Consider the following 17,891-nt stretch of genomic DNA (forward strand, 5'->3'; position numbering starts at 1 on the left):
TTGGAAGAAAGTAATATTTAATGTGCAATATTATACTACGTTTCAGTTATTTTTTGGTGCTTCTACAGTATCTCTGCACCCATCATAAGGATGTCATTGTTTCAGAGACAGACACCTCCAGGAGACGGGGGCTGTTGCCAGTCAGAGCTCTCTGAGCTCCTCAAGTGTCTCCTGACTGGACAGTGACTGCACAACCCAGCTTCCTGGAGACCAGGCGCCTCATTTATAAAGCTTGCTTGCGCACAAAACAGGGCTTGAAAGATGCGCAAGCCACCTTCTACGCAAAGGTTGGGATTTAAAAAGAAAAAACTAACCGAAAAATGTGTGTATCTTTACGCCAACCCTGACCCTAGCGCACGAACATTTTGAAGATATCTGGCGACGCAGGCGGTGAGGTGGTGAAATGAAGCCAGATTCATGTCATACTGTTAATGTCATCACATATCAGACTTATAGATCCATGTACACCCAAGCTGGTGTTCTGCCGAGCTGTCCTACCTCGGCAGAAAATACTGCCGTACCATCCCTGTTTCTTTTATCTCAGTTTCTTTTTTTTCAAAGGCCTTTTCATGCAAATAGACGATTTAACAGCAGGAAGTCAGAATGTGCTTCACATAGATCTATGTGTACGAAGCCTGGGACCAGGGCGTGCTGGGACCAGGGTGTGCTGGGACCAGGGTGTGCTGGGACCGGGTGTGCTGGGACCGGGGTGTGCTGGGACCGGGTGTGCTGGGACCGGGTGTGCTGGGAGACCGGGTGTGCTGGGACCAGGGCGTGCTGGGACCAGGGCGTGCTGGGACCAGGGCGTGCTGGGACCAGGGCGTGCTGGGACCAGGGCGTGCTGGGACCAGGGTGTGCTGGGACCAGGGTGTGCTGGGACCGGGTGTGCTGGGAGACCGGGTGTGCTGGGACCAGGGCGTGCTGGGAGACCGGGCGTGCTGGGACCAGGGCGTGCTGGGACCAGGGCGTGCTGGGACCAGGGCGTGCTGGGACCAGGGTGTCCACCCCTGGTCATCCCGTTGCTGCTTCCACCTGCCTGCGGTCCCCACCCCCGGTCATCCCGCTGCTGCTTCCACCTGCCTGCTGTGTGCTGTTGACGTCCCCGACCCCCCAGTCCTGCCTTCAGCAGGAGGGTCCCCCCTTATGATCCAGGTCCTGGTCCAGGTTTCTTCCTCCTAAAGGGGAGTTTTTCTTGCCACTATTTGGCTTAAGGCTTTTCTCCCACTAGGGGAGTTTTTACCTGCCATTGTTTATGTAATAATTGCCCGGGGGTTTATGGTCATGTTCTGGGTCTCTGGAAAGCGTCTGGAGACAACTTTTGTTGTATTAGACGCTATACAAATAAAATTGAAATTGAATTGATTGAGTCTCACCTGATCTTGTAGTTGGGGAGGGTGTGTTTCCTCTTGATGACCCTCTTCAGCTGGTTGACTATGATGGAGGTGAGCTGGGGCAGGGGCCGGCCCTCGAACTGGGACTTCACCTCGAAGTCCACCAGGGGGTCCTCCAGGAAGGAGAAGGACCAGTGGGAGAAGGGCATGCGCGTGAACTGCAGCCGCAGCCGGCCGGCCACGCGCCGCATCTTCACGAACAGGTAGGCGGACTTCCCGAACACCAGGTCCACGTCGATGGCCAGGTGGAAGCCGCCGCTGTACTCCATCTCCAGCTCGAAGTTGAGCTCGTCGGGAGCGCCGTCCCGGTTCAGCCGGACGGGCTTCATGAGCCGGGCGCTGCGGAGCACGGGCAGTGAGTCCCCCAGAGACACATCCCGCAGGCTCAGCCCCTCCAGCAGCCGGCCCGCCGTCCGGGTCTGCAGCAGCTCCTCGAACTCCACCTTAATAACAATACAGTTTATTTGTATAGCGCTTTTCTAGGCACTCAAAGACGCTTTACATTAGTAAAAATCATAAAAGCTACACTAAAGACACTTTACAGTAGGAATGGGCGATATTTTACTGTTCACGATATACCGTCAGAAAAATTCCCCACGGTAAGAATTTGTCATCTCGCGGTAAAAACGATAAATTCCCGTTGATGAAGTTTTCGTGTAAAGCCTCATTTATGTTAAATCCTACGGCGTAGGTTCTGCGTCGATTTAACGCAGAACCATAAATCAGCCTTAACAAACATGGCGGAAGGCAGATCTGAGAGAGAGGAGCTCGTCGTTAAACGAGGTAATTTATTATATATTTTACATTATATATTATACACACAGGACTGTCTCAGAAAATTTGAATATTGTGATTTTCTGTAATGCAATTACAAAAACAAAAATGTCAAACATTCTGGATTCATTACAAATCAACTGAAATATTGAAAGCCTTTTATTATTTTAATATTGCTGATCATGGTTTACAGCTTAAGAAAACTCAAATATCCTATCTCAAAAAAATAGAATATTCTGGGAATCTTAATCTTAAACTGTAAGCCATAATCAGCAATATTAAAATAAAAGGCTTGCAATATTTCAGTTGATTTGTAATGAATCCAGAATGTATGACATTTTTGTTTTTGTAATTGCATTACAGAAAATAAAGAACTTTATCACAATATTCTAATTTTCTGAGACAGTCCTGTGTGTGTGTATGTATGTATATATATATATATATATATATACACACACATATATAAAATATTATTATATATAACAGCTGCTGCTGAGGTCTCCACCACAGTGCTGTAATAATTGGTGTAGTTTAGTAACATTTAGTATTCTTTTTGAGCAGTGTTTAGGGGGCTCCAAAGACTGAATGTGGTGATAAATTTATAGTTAAAAAAGATGGAGTTGTGTTTTTTTTTTTGTTTTTTTAAATCGTAATTTTTATCGTTATCGGGATAAATGCCAGAAAATTATCGTGATACATTTTTTAGTCCATACCGCCCATCCCTACTTTACAGTAGTATAAAAATCATAAAAGCAGTACACATAGGACAATTCCATGACACAGGACAGGAAATGAGGACACTACATGTAGTCCATGTTCCAGACCAGATATCAGTACCACTCAAGGTGACCAAACTTACTGATGATTGTTGAAAAGATCCATGACTATAGATGATACTTTGGTATGATAACCTTCCTGAGTGGCAGCTGGATCAGAGTTATCAGCTCATGAAGTTACCACCCCCTTCAGGTTAATTGATGATTCTAAGACCCCGTCCGCACGTAGCCGGGTATCTGCTAAACCGAAGATATTTTCCTACGTTTGGACCTGTCATCCACATGAAAACGCAAATAAACGAATGTTTAAAAAAACTCTGGGCAAAGTGAAGATTTTTGAAAACTCAGTTTATGTAGATGCGTGTAGACAGACACAACCGGAGTTTTGCATTTTTGAACGTCACATTATGCTCCAAAACAACAACAAATCTGCTCTGATTCTGACGTCTAACGTGCAACCTTTGTTTACTACAGAACTACAGATGATCCACCATCTGTTCTCCAAGCTATTTATTAAATAAATGGCCTCTGCTCTTAACCAGCGTTTACTGCGTTACACCGACGCAGAGCCGTTTGTGGCTGTTATAGTTTCATAGGAGCCTAATGATGCTCTTCTAGTTTAAGGCTCACAATGACCTGTAACAATGATATATTATGGGGTATATTATACATTTCCTGAATCCTTATAGTCCTGTGAGTATTCCAGTTTTTGTATTTTGTGTCTCTGTTGTTCCTAGTTGACACAGGGATAAAAGATAGTATATCATTTAGGGGAAAATTGTGTAAAAATGTGTGTTGTTTATAGTTTAAAGAGCTGCAGTGACCTCTATGTTGGTCAGAAAGATTCACATCTTAGCTTGAATGAATGATTAAAAGGTCTCCTTTAAAATGATACCAAAGACAATATAATGAAACATTAACAGATTTCCTGTACATGAGTCTAAACCAGGATATGCAGCAGCATCTAAAATGTAATTTTCTGAAGGGGGTGGTAACTTCATGAGCTGATAACCAGTGTGCTAAATACCCATCCTTATTCGGGGGGGCCACTAACTCGCGTTTTTTTTTTGTTTGTTTTTTTAAACAGTGTGGCCCTATACAATAAACCAATACAATCAGCCTACTATAGCCTAGGCCTATGACAAATACACGCACACTTTTAACCATTTTAGATGCACGTTGTTTTACTAACAGGAGGCTAAATTGTGCATTACGATGCAGAATGTTATTTACAAATTAAATCCGATATTTAAAATAAATAAAAGACATTAATTGGCACCACACTGGTGCACTTAATGAATAAATGCCAGGTATAAGACACTGGCGCACGACCAGTGCATTGCAGAAACGAATAAACAAATAAAATAGGCTAATGTATTTTTTTAGATACCTAAACAGAACCTCAGCCTGCACAATGATGACTGATTATTTAACGTTATGTAACCATCCAGGAAATTATGTTTTAACACAAATGTGTGAACACATTCACAAATTCCAATAAAAACTAATAGAAGTTTTGAATTGTGAATACTTGATATATCTCTTAAACATATTTAATTGACCATTAGTGACAATCAAATTATCATATTATATTATATAGTGTAGGAGTTATATTATGTTATTAAAGGAGTAGCCTCATTTATCTATTTTTTTGACAACATTGAGACCCCCCCTAAATTTGGCTTTTGAGTCCTTCAGGGGGGCTCGGACCCCTCCGAACCCCCCCGTATGTTGCACTCTGCTGATAACTCTGATCCAGCTGCCACTCAGGAAGGTTATCAGACCAGAATATCATCTACGGACATGGATCTTTTCAAAACTCATCAGTAAGTTTGGTCACCTTGAGTGGTGCTGACAGGTGAAAGTTTGGGCTCTGGCCCCTGGACTAATATAGGGACATTGATCACACATTAAAAGCAGTTGTAAAGGTGAGTTTGAAGATGATGATGAATATGTGAGGTGAGTTGATGGTAATATTGTGTGTATTAAAGCAGTATACAGGTGAGTTTAGATGGTAATATTGGAGGTGTGTTGATGGTAATAATGTGTGTATTAAAGCAGTATACAGGTGAGTTTAGATGTGAGTACTGTGTGTATTAAAGCAGCAGTGCCGGTGAGTTTAGATGGTAATATTGTGTGTATTAAAGCAGTATACAGGTGAGTTTAGATAGTAATATGTGAGGTGTGTTGATGGTAATATTGTGTGTATACAGGTGAGTTTAGATGTGAGTATTGTGTGTATTAAAGCAGCAGTGCCGGTGAGTTAAGATGGTAATATAGGGAGGTGAGTTTAGATGGTAATATTGGTGAGTATTGTGTGTATTAAAGCAGCAGTTAAGGTGAGTTTAGATGGTAATATTGGTGAGTGCTGTGTGTATTAAAGCAGCAGTATACAGGTGAGTTTAGATGGTAATATGTGAGGTGTGCAGCAGCACCTTGATCTTCTTGGTGAGCCAGTGCCGGACCACGGGGGTGTCCTTCAGCTCCCTGAACAGGAACAGGAAGATCGCGTTGAGGAAGTGGCAGGTTTCTGGCTGCTGCTGCTGCTGCTGCTGCTGTTGTTGTTGTTGTTGTTGTTGTTGTTGTTGTTTGGGGCTGCCCCCAGCCCCCCCCTCAGGGCTGTCCTGGCCGTCCAGAACCGGGCTCGGGTCTGCGGGTTCGGGGGTATTAAAGTAATCCCTCAGAGAGTCGTCCGGCACCACTTGGACGTACTGGACCGTCCTGCCGACGGGCTGGCTGTTCCTCCTGAACACCAGCAGGAACTCCAGCAGCAGCGTGAGCAGCGCTCCTCCCACCGCCGACAGCAGGATGATGTAGAACATTTCCGCAGCGGTCCTGACGGCCTGGTGAGCGTTACTGGGTTCTCATAGCTAGACGGGTTTAGTCGCGTTAACAAAGCAGTTCCACCTGGTCGCGTTCAAAGCTGCCATATCATCTGCTCTTCCTGAGCTCACACTCCGCTCCTGATTGGACCACAAGGCTTACGTCGCTCTGCGTGATGACGTAGGCGGAATGGATTACTGATGATAGGTTCAGGGTCTAGCGGATTTCTCATAAACGTTTATCAGAGTCAAATATGAGGAAATTGAGAATCTTTTTTTTTTAATTTTATTTAACATTTGCAAAAGTACAATGATTACAAATCTTCACATTATGCAATTTCAAGTTGAATTATAACATATAAAGAGTATAACTCAAATAAAAAACAAAACAAAAAGCACAACACATTATAACCAGCCAGGGGGGATGAAATTATAACAGAAAGCCAAAACATTTACATACATTTATGGTTTTGATTGCTTTTGAATTATTAGAAAACTTAATTGAGTCCAGATACTGATTGAATTCACACTGAAAAGTAAAAAAAGAGGGTTTTTTTGTGTAAGAAGTTGGATTTGTGGATGTGGAATTTTGCAAGAATAATCAACAAATTAATAATAAATGTTTCCTTTGGCTTTGTTCTAATCGTAACATGGTCAAAAACACCAAACAACACATCCTTCCAAAATAGTTTGAAATCAGTTTCAATGCTTTCAGACACAAAATTACACATATCACTCCAAAAGGTTTGAACAATGGGGCACAGCCAGAATAAGTTTGTAACATTGTTTCCGAATTTGCTTCCGAATTTGCAGAGCAAAAAGTACATTTTGAATCGATATTTCTTTTGAATCTTTTTACAATGTGATCATTTGTAGGATAGAATTTATGAATTAACTTAAAGGAGCTTGAGGCCGGATTGAGGCAGGATTTATGAAAATAATTTGTATACGTTTTAAGTTTTCTAGTAATAATGTCAGATGAAGCGTTCCAAACCCAAAAGAATGTTTCCTCTAGTGTATCTCTCCTTTGCCTTGAACAGGCTGTGTGCTGCAAAATGTGCTGCAATTCGGGCCCAAATTTCCCGCGCTGGGCTGTGGATGTGACGTCACATGACGCTGCATGAGCGTTCTCCCCGTTCTCCCGTGCCGGCTTCACTGTTGGCTGCAGTACCCCCGACGGCCCTCGTGGTGAAGGGTGGCGCTAGAGAGTCTCATTTCTTAAAAGGAGCCTCATGCTCCTTTAAATTAATTTTCTTTAACTTTGTTTGTCACCAGGTATTGGTTGGGTGAGAGCCAGACCTTCTTCCAGTTAATATTTTTTACATATTTGTTCCAATATGGGATCACATATGGAACTGAAGAGATATCCCTTTTAAATAAAGTTCTAATAGTTTTATTATTATGGTTGCAGGATGGGCAAATTTTGCCAACTGTCGTATCAATCAAGATAGCAAGGCTAATTGTCGGGTTGAGGAAATTGAGAATGGTCCGTGCCGTTTCTAGCGGGGGCGGTGGGAGGGGGGGGGGGGGACACGAGGACGACACTCAAGCCAACTTTCATGAAACAAACATTAAAGCTGTTTATAAATAAATGCCTTTACTAAAAACTCAGCTTCCCCAGAACCCAGCACCAAAAACAAACGCCTTATCGTTATCCTTTCAATGTCTTTCTTTTTGCCTTTTTTTTCTTCTTGCGTTTTTCTGCTCCATGACGTTAACTCCCTCTTGATGCCATAACGCCCTTTTCAATCCACACACGCGCCAACGGGAATGACCTATACTAATAATACATTTTATTTAAAGGCGCCTTTCTTGGCACTCAAGGTCGCCATACACAACACATTAAAAAATAAAACCAGCAGTACACATTTATAAACATCAGAAAACATTTAAGAACAGCAGAGGTAAAAAAAAATGAAGAAAAAAGAAACAACAGAAAGAGGCAGATAAATGAACAAACTATCAATCATTCCCATCATACCTGAAGCTGGACGTCCCTCTGCCACAGCAGAGTTGAACTATTTGGTCTTAATTATAGGCCTACCACAAAACCTGCCACGGCGTATCATTGCAGCCTAATTTACTTAGTGCTGTCAAGCGATTAAAAAAATTGAACGATTAATTAATTAATATCTGTAATTAAAGGAGCTTGAGGCCGGATTGTGGCAAGATTTATGAAAAAAATCTGTATACATTTTAAGTTTTCTAGTAATAATGTCAGATGAAGCGTTCCAAACCCAAAAGAATGATTCCTCTAGTGTATCTCTCCGTTGCCTTGAACAGGCTGTGTGCTGCAAAATGTGCTGCAATTCGGTCCCGAATTTCCCGCGCTGGGCTGCGGATGTGACGTCACATGACGCTGCATGCACGTTCTCCCCGTTCTCCCGTGCCGGCTTCACTGTTGGCTGCAGTACCCCCAACGGCCGTCATGGTGAAGGGTGGCGCTAGAGAGTCTCATTTCTTAAAAGGAGCCTCAAGCTCCTTTAATTAATCAAATTAATCTCCTTTTTAATCTCACCTAAAATTGCTGAGAAAAGTCCTCAACTTGAGGTGTTTTCCTTTAAATTCATTACATTATTGTGTCAGATCAAAACATTGATATATAACAAGTCGCTTACGTACCCGAACGTAAACCACGCAGTGAAGTAACGAGTGGTGTCCCAATCCCTAGGCAAGATTACAAAGCCTTACGCCTTGTGGCTTCTTTTTTAGGGCTAGTGGTAGTGAGTAAGGGCTAGTGGTAGTGAGTAAGGGCTAGTGGTAGTGAGTAAGGGCTAGTGGTAGAAAGTAGGGGGTGTATTGGGATTGGCCCTTCCTGTCCCTGTTACCATCCAGGCAGAGGAAGTGGATAGGGTGGACTCATACAAGTATCTTGGGCTGCACATCAACAACAAACTGGATTGGACACATAACTCTGTCGCCCTCTTCAGAAAGGGACAAAGCAGACTGTTCTTTCTGAGGCGTCTCAGATCCTTCAGCGTGTGCAACAGGCTCCTGAAGATCTTCTATCAGTCTACGGTAGCCAGTGCACTGTTCTTTGCTGGTGTGTGCTGGGGTGGCGGCATCAGGAGACTCAACACGCTGGTAAGGAAGGCCAGCTCTGTGGTCGGGCTGGAACTGGACAGTCTGGAGTCAGCGGCATAGAGGAGGATTCAATTCAATTCAATTCCATTTTATTTGTATAGCGTCTAATACAACAGGTGTTGTCTCCAGATGCTTTCCAGAGACCCAGAACATGAACCCCCGAGTAATTATTACATAATTACATACACATAAATTTAATGAAAACGCATTTTTATGCAGAAACTAACTCAAAATATTGATTTCTATTCACTAAAAATTTGAAATGTCCGCCATGTTTTTTTGTTTGATTCAGTCTGCAGATGATGACGTAAAGCATTCTGGGAAATTTTTCTGGCCCTCGCGAAGTCAGAATCTGAAATCCCTCGCTCTGAAGGGCTAGATTCATACTCCCTAGTCCTCATTATGTCCACTACCCCTGCACATGCAAAGAGGAATTGGGACACGACTAACCTCACAGGAACGCGCAAAATGTAGGGGTAGGGCTGAAAAGTAGGGGTATTGGGGGGATTGGGACTGGCCCGAGGACTCCTCTACCTCTGGTAGTCCAACACCAGCTCCTTGGTCTTGCTGGTATTGAGCTTCAGGTGATTCTTGTTGCAACATGTCACAAAGCTCTCTATCAGTCCTCTGTATTCCTCCTTGTTGTAGCTGTTGATACATCCAAAAATGGAGGAGTTGTCGGAAAACTTTTGGAGGTGGCAGGAACCAGAGTTGTAGCGGAAGTCCGAGGTGTAGACAGTGAAGAAGAATGGCAACAGAACGGTTTTCTTGAGGGGCGCCAGGACATCCTATCTTCGGCACTGGAACAATGTAGAAGGTTTTCCATAGATTGGGCACCTTTTTCAACCTCAAGGAAAGATTGAAAAGGTTCTGGACGGCTCCTGCGTGCTGCCCAGCACACACTTTAAGTACCTTGGCATTGACTTTGCATAATTTATCTATTTATGATATGTTTCTGTAATAATTGCTCGGGGGTCATGTTCTGGTACTCTGGAAAGATCCTAAAGACAACTTCTGTTGTAATAGACGCTATATAAATAAAATTGAATTGAATTGAACTGTTTGTGTCCCTTTTTGTAGACAGCCAAAAAAAAAAAAACAACCAACGGATTATGCCTGGTTTTGTACCCCCTCACTCCATAGACCAAAACTTTAGCAGGCTGGGTGTTTATTTCATGATGTAATAGAGACTGGTTCACTTCTTGAGCGGCCCCAAGTGGTCATTTTATGAACTGCATGGTTTGGTACATTCAATTCCTTTCTTCTTTGAAATTATTTCCAGATAAATATCTTCCAAAAAAAATTAAACACGTATTGAATAATACATATTATGGAGAGAAAGAAAACCAACCCAATCTAAATTCAGTTACTTGAGAGAAGCTTTCTGTTGTCACCAGACACTGTCAAATCAACAATCCCTGTTTTTTTTTTGTTTTTTTTTAAAGGCCACCTAAGTGTTAAGAGATGTCTTTCTGTGAGCCACCCACATGTCCAGGAAACCTCTCCCCCACTAATGTAAAGTTATCATTCATCATGACCTCCAGAAGGCAGCATTGATCCGTTAACCTCTCACTAAAGAGGTTTACAGGTAGAGCAGGAATTTACCAGGAGTCCCTGAAGGCACCACTTATCTCAGTAACCTGTTGTCACATTGGTCTTTGATTTCCAGCAGAGCTTCAATTGACCAGGGGTTTCAGAAAGCACAACTGAGTCCCCTTTTACTTGTTAAGCTCTACTTATTTATTTTTTTTAATTTCCTCTTACAGGTTTCATTATTTATTTATTTATTTATTCTCTTACCTATTTACTTATTTATTTTTTAATGTTGCTTCTACTGCCTTAATGTCCATAAGCTATCTTTTATCTTTTATATTAACATTCATTTATGTTGTTTTTAGTATGTTTTACATTCCTTTTAGTTCTGTTGATATCTTGTTTATTGTCTCTTATGGCACTTTTACACTAGTACCTACTCAGCGCCACTCGTCTCGTCTCCACTCGCCTTGCCCTCGTTTGTTTTTAGACTCCCAGATCAGAAGTAGGAGGTTGGAGAAGCTGCTGTGATGTATTTGATTGTGTATCTAAACGAAGAAGACAACAACACTAAAGATGTAGAACCTGGAGGAGATGATAGATGTGCTGCTGGGTCTGTGGCTTGTGTTCGATACCAAGTTAAAAAATGAAAGTGAGAGAAGCTTCAAGTACCAACACTTTTTAATTTTTTTGTTAGTTTGTCTCTGCGCTGCTGAAAAGTCAGCTGGAGCCGTGAGCAGCTATGAAGAGACAGAGCTCCTGGTAGATCTGGTCGTTCCTTATCTCCGTCTAGATCCCTTTTTAATTCTCTCCTCAGCACCAGGTTTATGAACATCTGACCCTCAGAGTTGGATCATGAAACAGACTTTTGCTGCTGTTGCTGGTTGAATAAAATGAACAAGAATCCGTCAGAGTCTCTTTCTCTGATTTCCTCCTCCTGACTCAGACGTCTGACTCCAACCCCCCGACCAATCGGTGGCCTGTAGTGTGATGATGTCAGATACAGCCGACTCAGCAGCTTAGAACCTCGGTAGAATAGATACAGGAAAGTATCTACTGCCGAGGGTGTGTGTGTGTGTGTGTGTGTGTGTGTGTGTGTGTGTGTGTGTGTGTGTGTGTGTGTGTGTGTGTGTGTGTGTGTGTGTGTGTGTGTGTGTGTGTGTGTTGTATGAATGAGGGTACGGGGAGTGGGGGGGTCAAGGGGGATTGTTTCTTTTCACTTATGAATGTAAAGCACTTTATGTTGCACTTTACCTCCATGAAAAGTGCTATATAAATAAATAAAGTTGAAGTTAAAGTTGAAGTCATCCCAACAACACCACCTGACCTCCAGGTAAGGAGGGCAACACACTTCAGCAACAAGGTGCTCTACATGATAAAAACATGAAAAGTAGAGAGGAAAAGAAAAAGAGAGGGAAAAAATATGAGTTACAGTGCAGTGGCAGGATATAGAAAAGTTTCACTTAAGCTAGAGTAACAATTTACTACTGAAATGAACGTTATTTACAGTTTAATTCAGAATAGTTTAAATAATCCAATCAAAGGCAGCTTTAAACACATTCGTTTTTGACCTGGATTTAAAGGAACTGGTGGTTTTAACATTCTTGCAGTTTTCTGGAAGTTTGTTCTAGATCTGTGGAGCATAGAAGCTGAATGTTTGGTTCTGGTTCTGGTTCTGGGGACACGGAGCAGACCTGGACCAGGAGACCTGAGCGCTCTGGATGGTTGCCATAGCAACAACAAGTCTCCTGAACCATTGAGGGATTCCTAAAGGAACAGGTGTGTTCTCTGAGGGACCGGCTGGAACTGGAGTGGTGTGGTCCACTGTCTTAGTTCTGCTGGGAGCCCGGGCAGCAGCGGTCTGGCTCGGCTGGAGCTGGCTGACCTGTGAACACACTGTTGCAGTAATCCGGTCAGTGGAAGAGGAACGCAGGAATGATCTTCAAGGTCCTGCTGAGACTTTAGTCATTTCATCCTGGAGATGTTCTTCAGGTGAGGTTGAGGCTCCTCATCTGGGCCCAGGAGGCTGGCTGCATCTTGAAATGTTCAACTTTATAGCAGAATTAAACATTTTCAAGGCCTGCTTCTTGTGTCACTTCAGGATAGTTTATATAAAGCAGGGGTAGGCAACCCTGGTCCTCGAGTGCCATGTCCTGCATGTCTTAGATGCTACCCTGCTTTAACACACCTGATTCTAATTAATCATCGTCATCAGCTTGTCATCCAGGGCTGCACAATTCTGTTGATGACACAGGTACTTTTATCACGGTGTGCTGAAGCAGGGTAGGATCTAAGACATGCAGGACAGTGGCACTCGAGGACCAGGGTTGCCTACCCCTGATATAAAGCAATGCATTTATTTTTAATATGATTGATTGACAGTCGGCTCAGGCAGTGTCTAACCACCATCACTTCCTCATCCATAATTGTGATGCTACCGGGTTTAGCCAAGCAATCAGCACTTTGCATTAACCCAGCATTTGCTAAACACGACTCTCTCATAATTAGGGCCCGAGCACTGTCAGTGCGAGGGCCCTATGGTATCTGTAGGAATTTTCCTTGTTTTTTTTTTTTTCCTTCTTCCGACGAAAGGAGGGCCTTTTCCCCCCTAAACGTGCCCCAAAAGTCTCCAAATTTTGCACCAAGCCAGGCCTGGCGAAAAAAATTATATTTAATGGTTTGCATTAATGGGCGTGTCCTAATGGCTCAACAGCGCCCCCTAGAAAACTTTGTGCCTCAAGCCCCACAATACGGTTTGACGTACATGCACGAAAATCGCTACACACCTGTATCATGTCTCAGCTTAAAGAAAAGTCTCTTGGCGCCATGGCCGAAACCCAACAGGAAGTCGGCCATTTTCAATTAATCATGTAATTTTGGCACAATTTATGCCATTTCTTCAGTCACTTCTTCGGCCGAACCGTAACGTGAACCCAGGTGTGTTATACATCAAAATGTGCGTCTCAATCCTGCGACTACGCGCATTACTTTTCTCCGGCCAGATCCTCCCCACCCGGCGCCCCGGCTGGCCAGAGGGGGCATGTATAGCCCAGGAAGTAAAATAATACAACAAGGTCCATCATACAAGGGTAAGTAATGACATCAGTCTTCTAAATCACTGGGAAAATGTCTTAATACTTCATACATTTTTTGTGCTTTTGTTTCAGTTACTAGTTTTAAAGATTTTAAATATAATCCAAATTCATTAAAAAAAAAATTGAGGGGAAATTTTTATGAATAAAGAATTTGGCGTTGTCCGTCGTTTTAAGTAAAGCTACAATTTACCAATAGTTCCTGAAGGTAGCATTGCTGTGGTAACCTTACTTGAAAAATCAGGGGGATGGTAGATTTGATCATATGGGGACAGATAATTTGTGCTGATTACAAATAATATAATATATTACAAATAATAGCAGTGACCAAAACACCTGCAGAAATACTGCAGGAATGACATAGCAGCAGTTAAATGCAGCCTTCTGTAAGCTTTAAATATCCACTGGGCTTACATCAAATACATCAAAACACAACAATAAAAAACACTTTTCTGAACTTATCAATATGCCTCTGTCCTTCACAGGATAAGTAAAATGGATCACTGCAAAAACTCACAATCTTAACAAGAATATTTGTCTTATTTCTAGTTAAAATGTCTCATTTTAGTAAAAAAAATCTCATTAAACTTAAAACAAGACTCGTCACTGGAAAAAACAACAATTTTCACCTGTTTCAAGTAGATTTTCACTTGAAATAAGTAGAAAAATCTGCCAGTGGAACAAGATTTTTTTGCTTGTAATGAGAAGATAAATGTTGTCCCACTGGCAGATTTTTCTACTTATTTCAAGTGAAAATTTACTTGAAACAGGTGAAAATTGTCAAATAAGTTATTTTTCTGGTGATGACTCTAAATGTTGAAATAGCAGTAAAACCACATTCATTGATGAAATGACATAAGGGATGGAAAGGGGGGATGGCAGTTTTACAGGGGGATGATTTGGACCGTTTTTATTTCAGGGGGGGATGCCATCCCCCCTCATCCCCCCTCAACTCCAGTAATGCTTACGTCACAAAAGTGTCCGTCGTTTTAAGTAAAGCTACAATTTACCAATAGTTCCTGAAGGTAGCATTGATGTGGTAACCTTACGTCACAAAAGTGTCCGTCGTTTTAAGGAGGGCTACAGTTTCCCAGGCGTCCCTGAAGGCAGCACTGATGGGAGCGTGTCGTCACGAAGGTGAGCTCAGTCCTGACGGCACTTGCGCAGTGAGACCTGAGAGTGGAGGATGATCGAGTGTTTTTACTTTCTGACTCTGTAAAGACACTTCATTTGCCTTCTTTTATATTTTCCTGGATGAAAGAGGTGCCAGCTCCAAAAGGAAGCAATTTAATGGCGTACCAAGATCCTTTTGGTAAGTACAGTCTTGATTGTCTTGATTCCCTCTGGAGGTTTACTGCTTTCTCCACCGGGGTTAGAAATAACTACGGTTTGTGTTGGAATTCATATATGATCGTTTTTGTCCTCATCACATTTTTATTGTTATTGTTAATTTTTATTTATATAAGTTGCATATGTGCACACAGAAAGGATGGACAGTATAATTCTCCAGTTTTCAGAAACTTCTTTGTTTGAATTTGTTTTGTGACAGGGAGGGGAGTTATAATTTAAGAGGAAATTTTAATTTAAAAAAACAATGTGTTAATTGTAAAAGGAAAAGCATGTGTATCTCAGTTGTTGGAGTGGATCTATGGAATGGGTTGGGTGATGGGTGGAAGCAATGTGCAAATATAAATCAATTTAAAAAACGGTACAAAAAAGAAGTTGTGGGAAGTTATTTGATTGAGGAGTTATGTTAAGGAAAGATTGTGTTTGTTAGCTGGTTAGGTGCAAAGGCTCAACCAATGGGAAAATCTGTAGCCTAATAGGTAAATTAGCAGCTATTTATTATTAATATTTATGTTAAATTTATAATAGAGGTAACAAAGGGGCAGGGTTAAATAAGTTTTACTTCTACCTGCTCCTTTTCGGACACTGTTTTTTTTCCCTGTTTGTATTACGTTTTTGTTGTTGCTTTTTTTCTGTATGTTTTGAATTTGTTTTAAAATTTTATATTTTTCCCTTATGTGTTCGAAATAAACAATTCAATCAATCAATCAATCAAAAAATTTAATCTCAAACGATTTGAGATTAAATTCAACCAAAGACGTTTCCATGTTGGGGAGGAGGAAGACAAAAAAAACGTAGCAGGCCTACTCATTCAAATCATCGGAAAACCCACAGACCACCTTTCCCCAGTAAACCCACCATAAGGCCTTGTTTGGACAGAAAGTGTTTTGTGTGGGGGATGGAGGTGAAAGGACCCCCCCCAACCCCCACCCCCAGACGCTCTGCTGTTTTAATCAATGTCCTACAGTAAATTTCTGTTTATATATTTCCGAGTCTCGTTAATGTACAAAGAGCGAATCCAGGATCCTGGCTCTTTTAAACCCGAACACAAAGAAATCCCAATTAACATCATGCCAGAAAAAAATAGCTGATCTTTACTTGGAGGGAAGTCGCACTAAATACTGACGTTGACTCGTGGTTTTCCTTTTAACTGCTTGATGCTGATCATTAAAAAAAGGCCAATAATTATTTTAACTTTAATTAGGGCCCCAGCACAAGGGTGCAAGAACCCTATTGACTAGTGGTGGGGAAAAAAGTCGATATTGCAATATATTGTTGCGCTCTCTGTCTCAATAAATAATCGATAAACTTGACGGCAAATATGGATATTTTATTACAACACACATAATGGATGTATGCGGTTGTCTCCCCACCATTGTTCATGCACTTTAATTTGTCCAGCTGTCCAGTGTTTACATTTACAAGCCTAGGAGGCAGTGAGGAAATGTATACAAATGCTCTTTATTTGTACATTGTATGAGGTTTTGGTATTGAATAAATGCATAACTACAGACGTTTTCCTTTTTATGGGTATTTTTTCTTTTTCAGTCATATATATCGTGATATATCGTTGATGAAATTTCTTACAATATATCGAATATCGTAGATATCGTGTATCGTGATATTATCGTCATCGTGGGCCACATATCGCCACAGTATTGAATTGTGAGTTACCTGTATCCTCCCACCCCTACTATTGACCCTATTTATTATTATTATTATTATTGTTATTATTATTATTATTATTATTGTTATTATTATTATTATTATTATTATTATTATTGTTATTATTATTGTTATTATTATTATGGGCTTGCCAAGTAGTGGCATGACCATATTGCAATCGTCCAAAACGGCCCAAAGGGCAATGTTGCTAGCATTTTGCTAGAAAGTTAAAGTCGCAAAAGTCCCACTGCACAGCAGCGGGTGTACAGCATGACCCCGCTCTGATATGGAAGAGAAAAATCCCCAAAAAATAAAACAGGCCCGAGAAAACCTGAAAAATGAAGGCGATATATTAGTATACAGAAAAGGTTTCCCTTTTCTTATTCTTCCGCTTCTTCTTCTTCTTCTTATTCCGCACGCTTTTTTGTCCGTGAATGTAGCCTGAACCTGAACGTGCACCAACACATAGCATACATCCACACATGTTGCTCCATCGTGCATCGAAGGGCAATAATTTTCTCAATCAAAAGTGTTACCGTGGCAACACTAGCAGCCAGCAAGCAAAAAAAGGGTAGAAATTTGGTACCTTTTTACTCGGCCATACTTTATCTTAAAGACATCATTCAAATGTTCAAACACTTGGCCCGATTGACACTAAATGACCATCTAACCACATTATCCCAATTATTACAGTTTTAACCCTTTTTAACTTTCAATTTAAAAAAAATGTCCATTTGACTTTGGACGCTTGTGGCTAGGCAACTGGTTATCATAGAGACATTGTACACATGTTCCCCAACTCGGCACGCTGTGGACTTCAACATAATAAAATTTCATGAAGCTGTGATTTAAGGAAACTTTATGTCAAAATCCATGCCAAATAGCCCCATTCATTCGGATGGGGCTTTTTACCATGGTGAAAAAAACTGGAACGTGCACCCATGCATAGCATACATCAACACATGTGGATCCATCGTGCCACGAAGGGAAATACGTTTCTAAGTCAAAAGCGTTGCCGTGGCAACTCTAGATGCCAAGAAGCGGAAAAAAAGGTGAAAATTCAGATGCTTATTGGTCGGCCGAACTTTATCGTAAAGACATCATTCAAATGTTCCCAGACTTGGTTCGCTTCGGACCAAAAGGTCTTTCAACCTCATTATGCCAATTATTATAGTTTTTGAGATATCAAACTTTCAATAAAAAAAATGTCCATTTGACTTTGGACGCTTGTTGCTAGGCAACAGGTTATCGTAGGGTCATGATTCAAATGTTTCAAAACTCGCCTTGCTGTGGACTACAACATATTCAAATTTCATGAAGCTGTGATTCGAAGGCGGCACGAAGATTGGTAGTTTTATGTAAATCAGTCTGGCCTTCGGCAGGAGGGTCCCCCCCTTATGAGCCTGG

The 17,891-nt window shown here is 41.6% G+C and overlaps 2 protein-coding genes across 3 annotated transcripts in view; one reads left to right on the plus strand and one right to left on the minus strand.

Annotated features, from left to right (window-relative positions):
- pdzd8 (PDZ domain containing 8) overlaps nt 1-5,886 on the minus strand; it is a 103,032-nt gene extending 97,146 nt beyond the window's left edge. Inside the window, exons 1-2 of the mRNA XM_061746183.1 lie at nt 5,377-5,886; nt 1,374-1,834 (exon numbers count right to left, since the gene is read on the minus strand). Coding sequence (XP_061602167.1) covers nt 1,374-1,834; nt 5,377-5,763 — 848 coding nt within the window. The 5' untranslated portion in view covers nt 5,764-5,886. The remainder of the gene's footprint in view (nt 1-1,373; nt 1,835-5,376) is intronic.
- Nucleotides 5,652-17,891, plus strand: part of edaradd (EDAR-associated death domain) — a 74,527-nt gene continuing 62,287 nt past the window's right edge. Inside the window, exon 1 of one of the 2 annotated variants that reach the window (XM_061746187.1) lies at nt 5,652-5,787. Coding sequence is in view for 1 of the 2 variants with exons in the window: in XM_061746185.1 (XP_061602169.1) it covers nt 14,727-14,784 (58 nt within the window). In the remaining variant the exon portion in view is untranslated. Of the gene's footprint in view, nt 5,788-14,633; nt 14,785-17,891 lie in introns of those variants that run through there. The other variant, XM_061746185.1, reaches the window with a different exon arrangement.

This window comes from Cololabis saira, chromosome 17, assembly GCF_033807715.1.
Source record: "Cololabis saira isolate AMF1-May2022 chromosome 17, fColSai1.1, whole genome shotgun sequence".
Classification (NCBI taxonomy): Eukaryota; Metazoa; Chordata; class Actinopteri; order Beloniformes; family Belonidae; genus Cololabis; species Cololabis saira.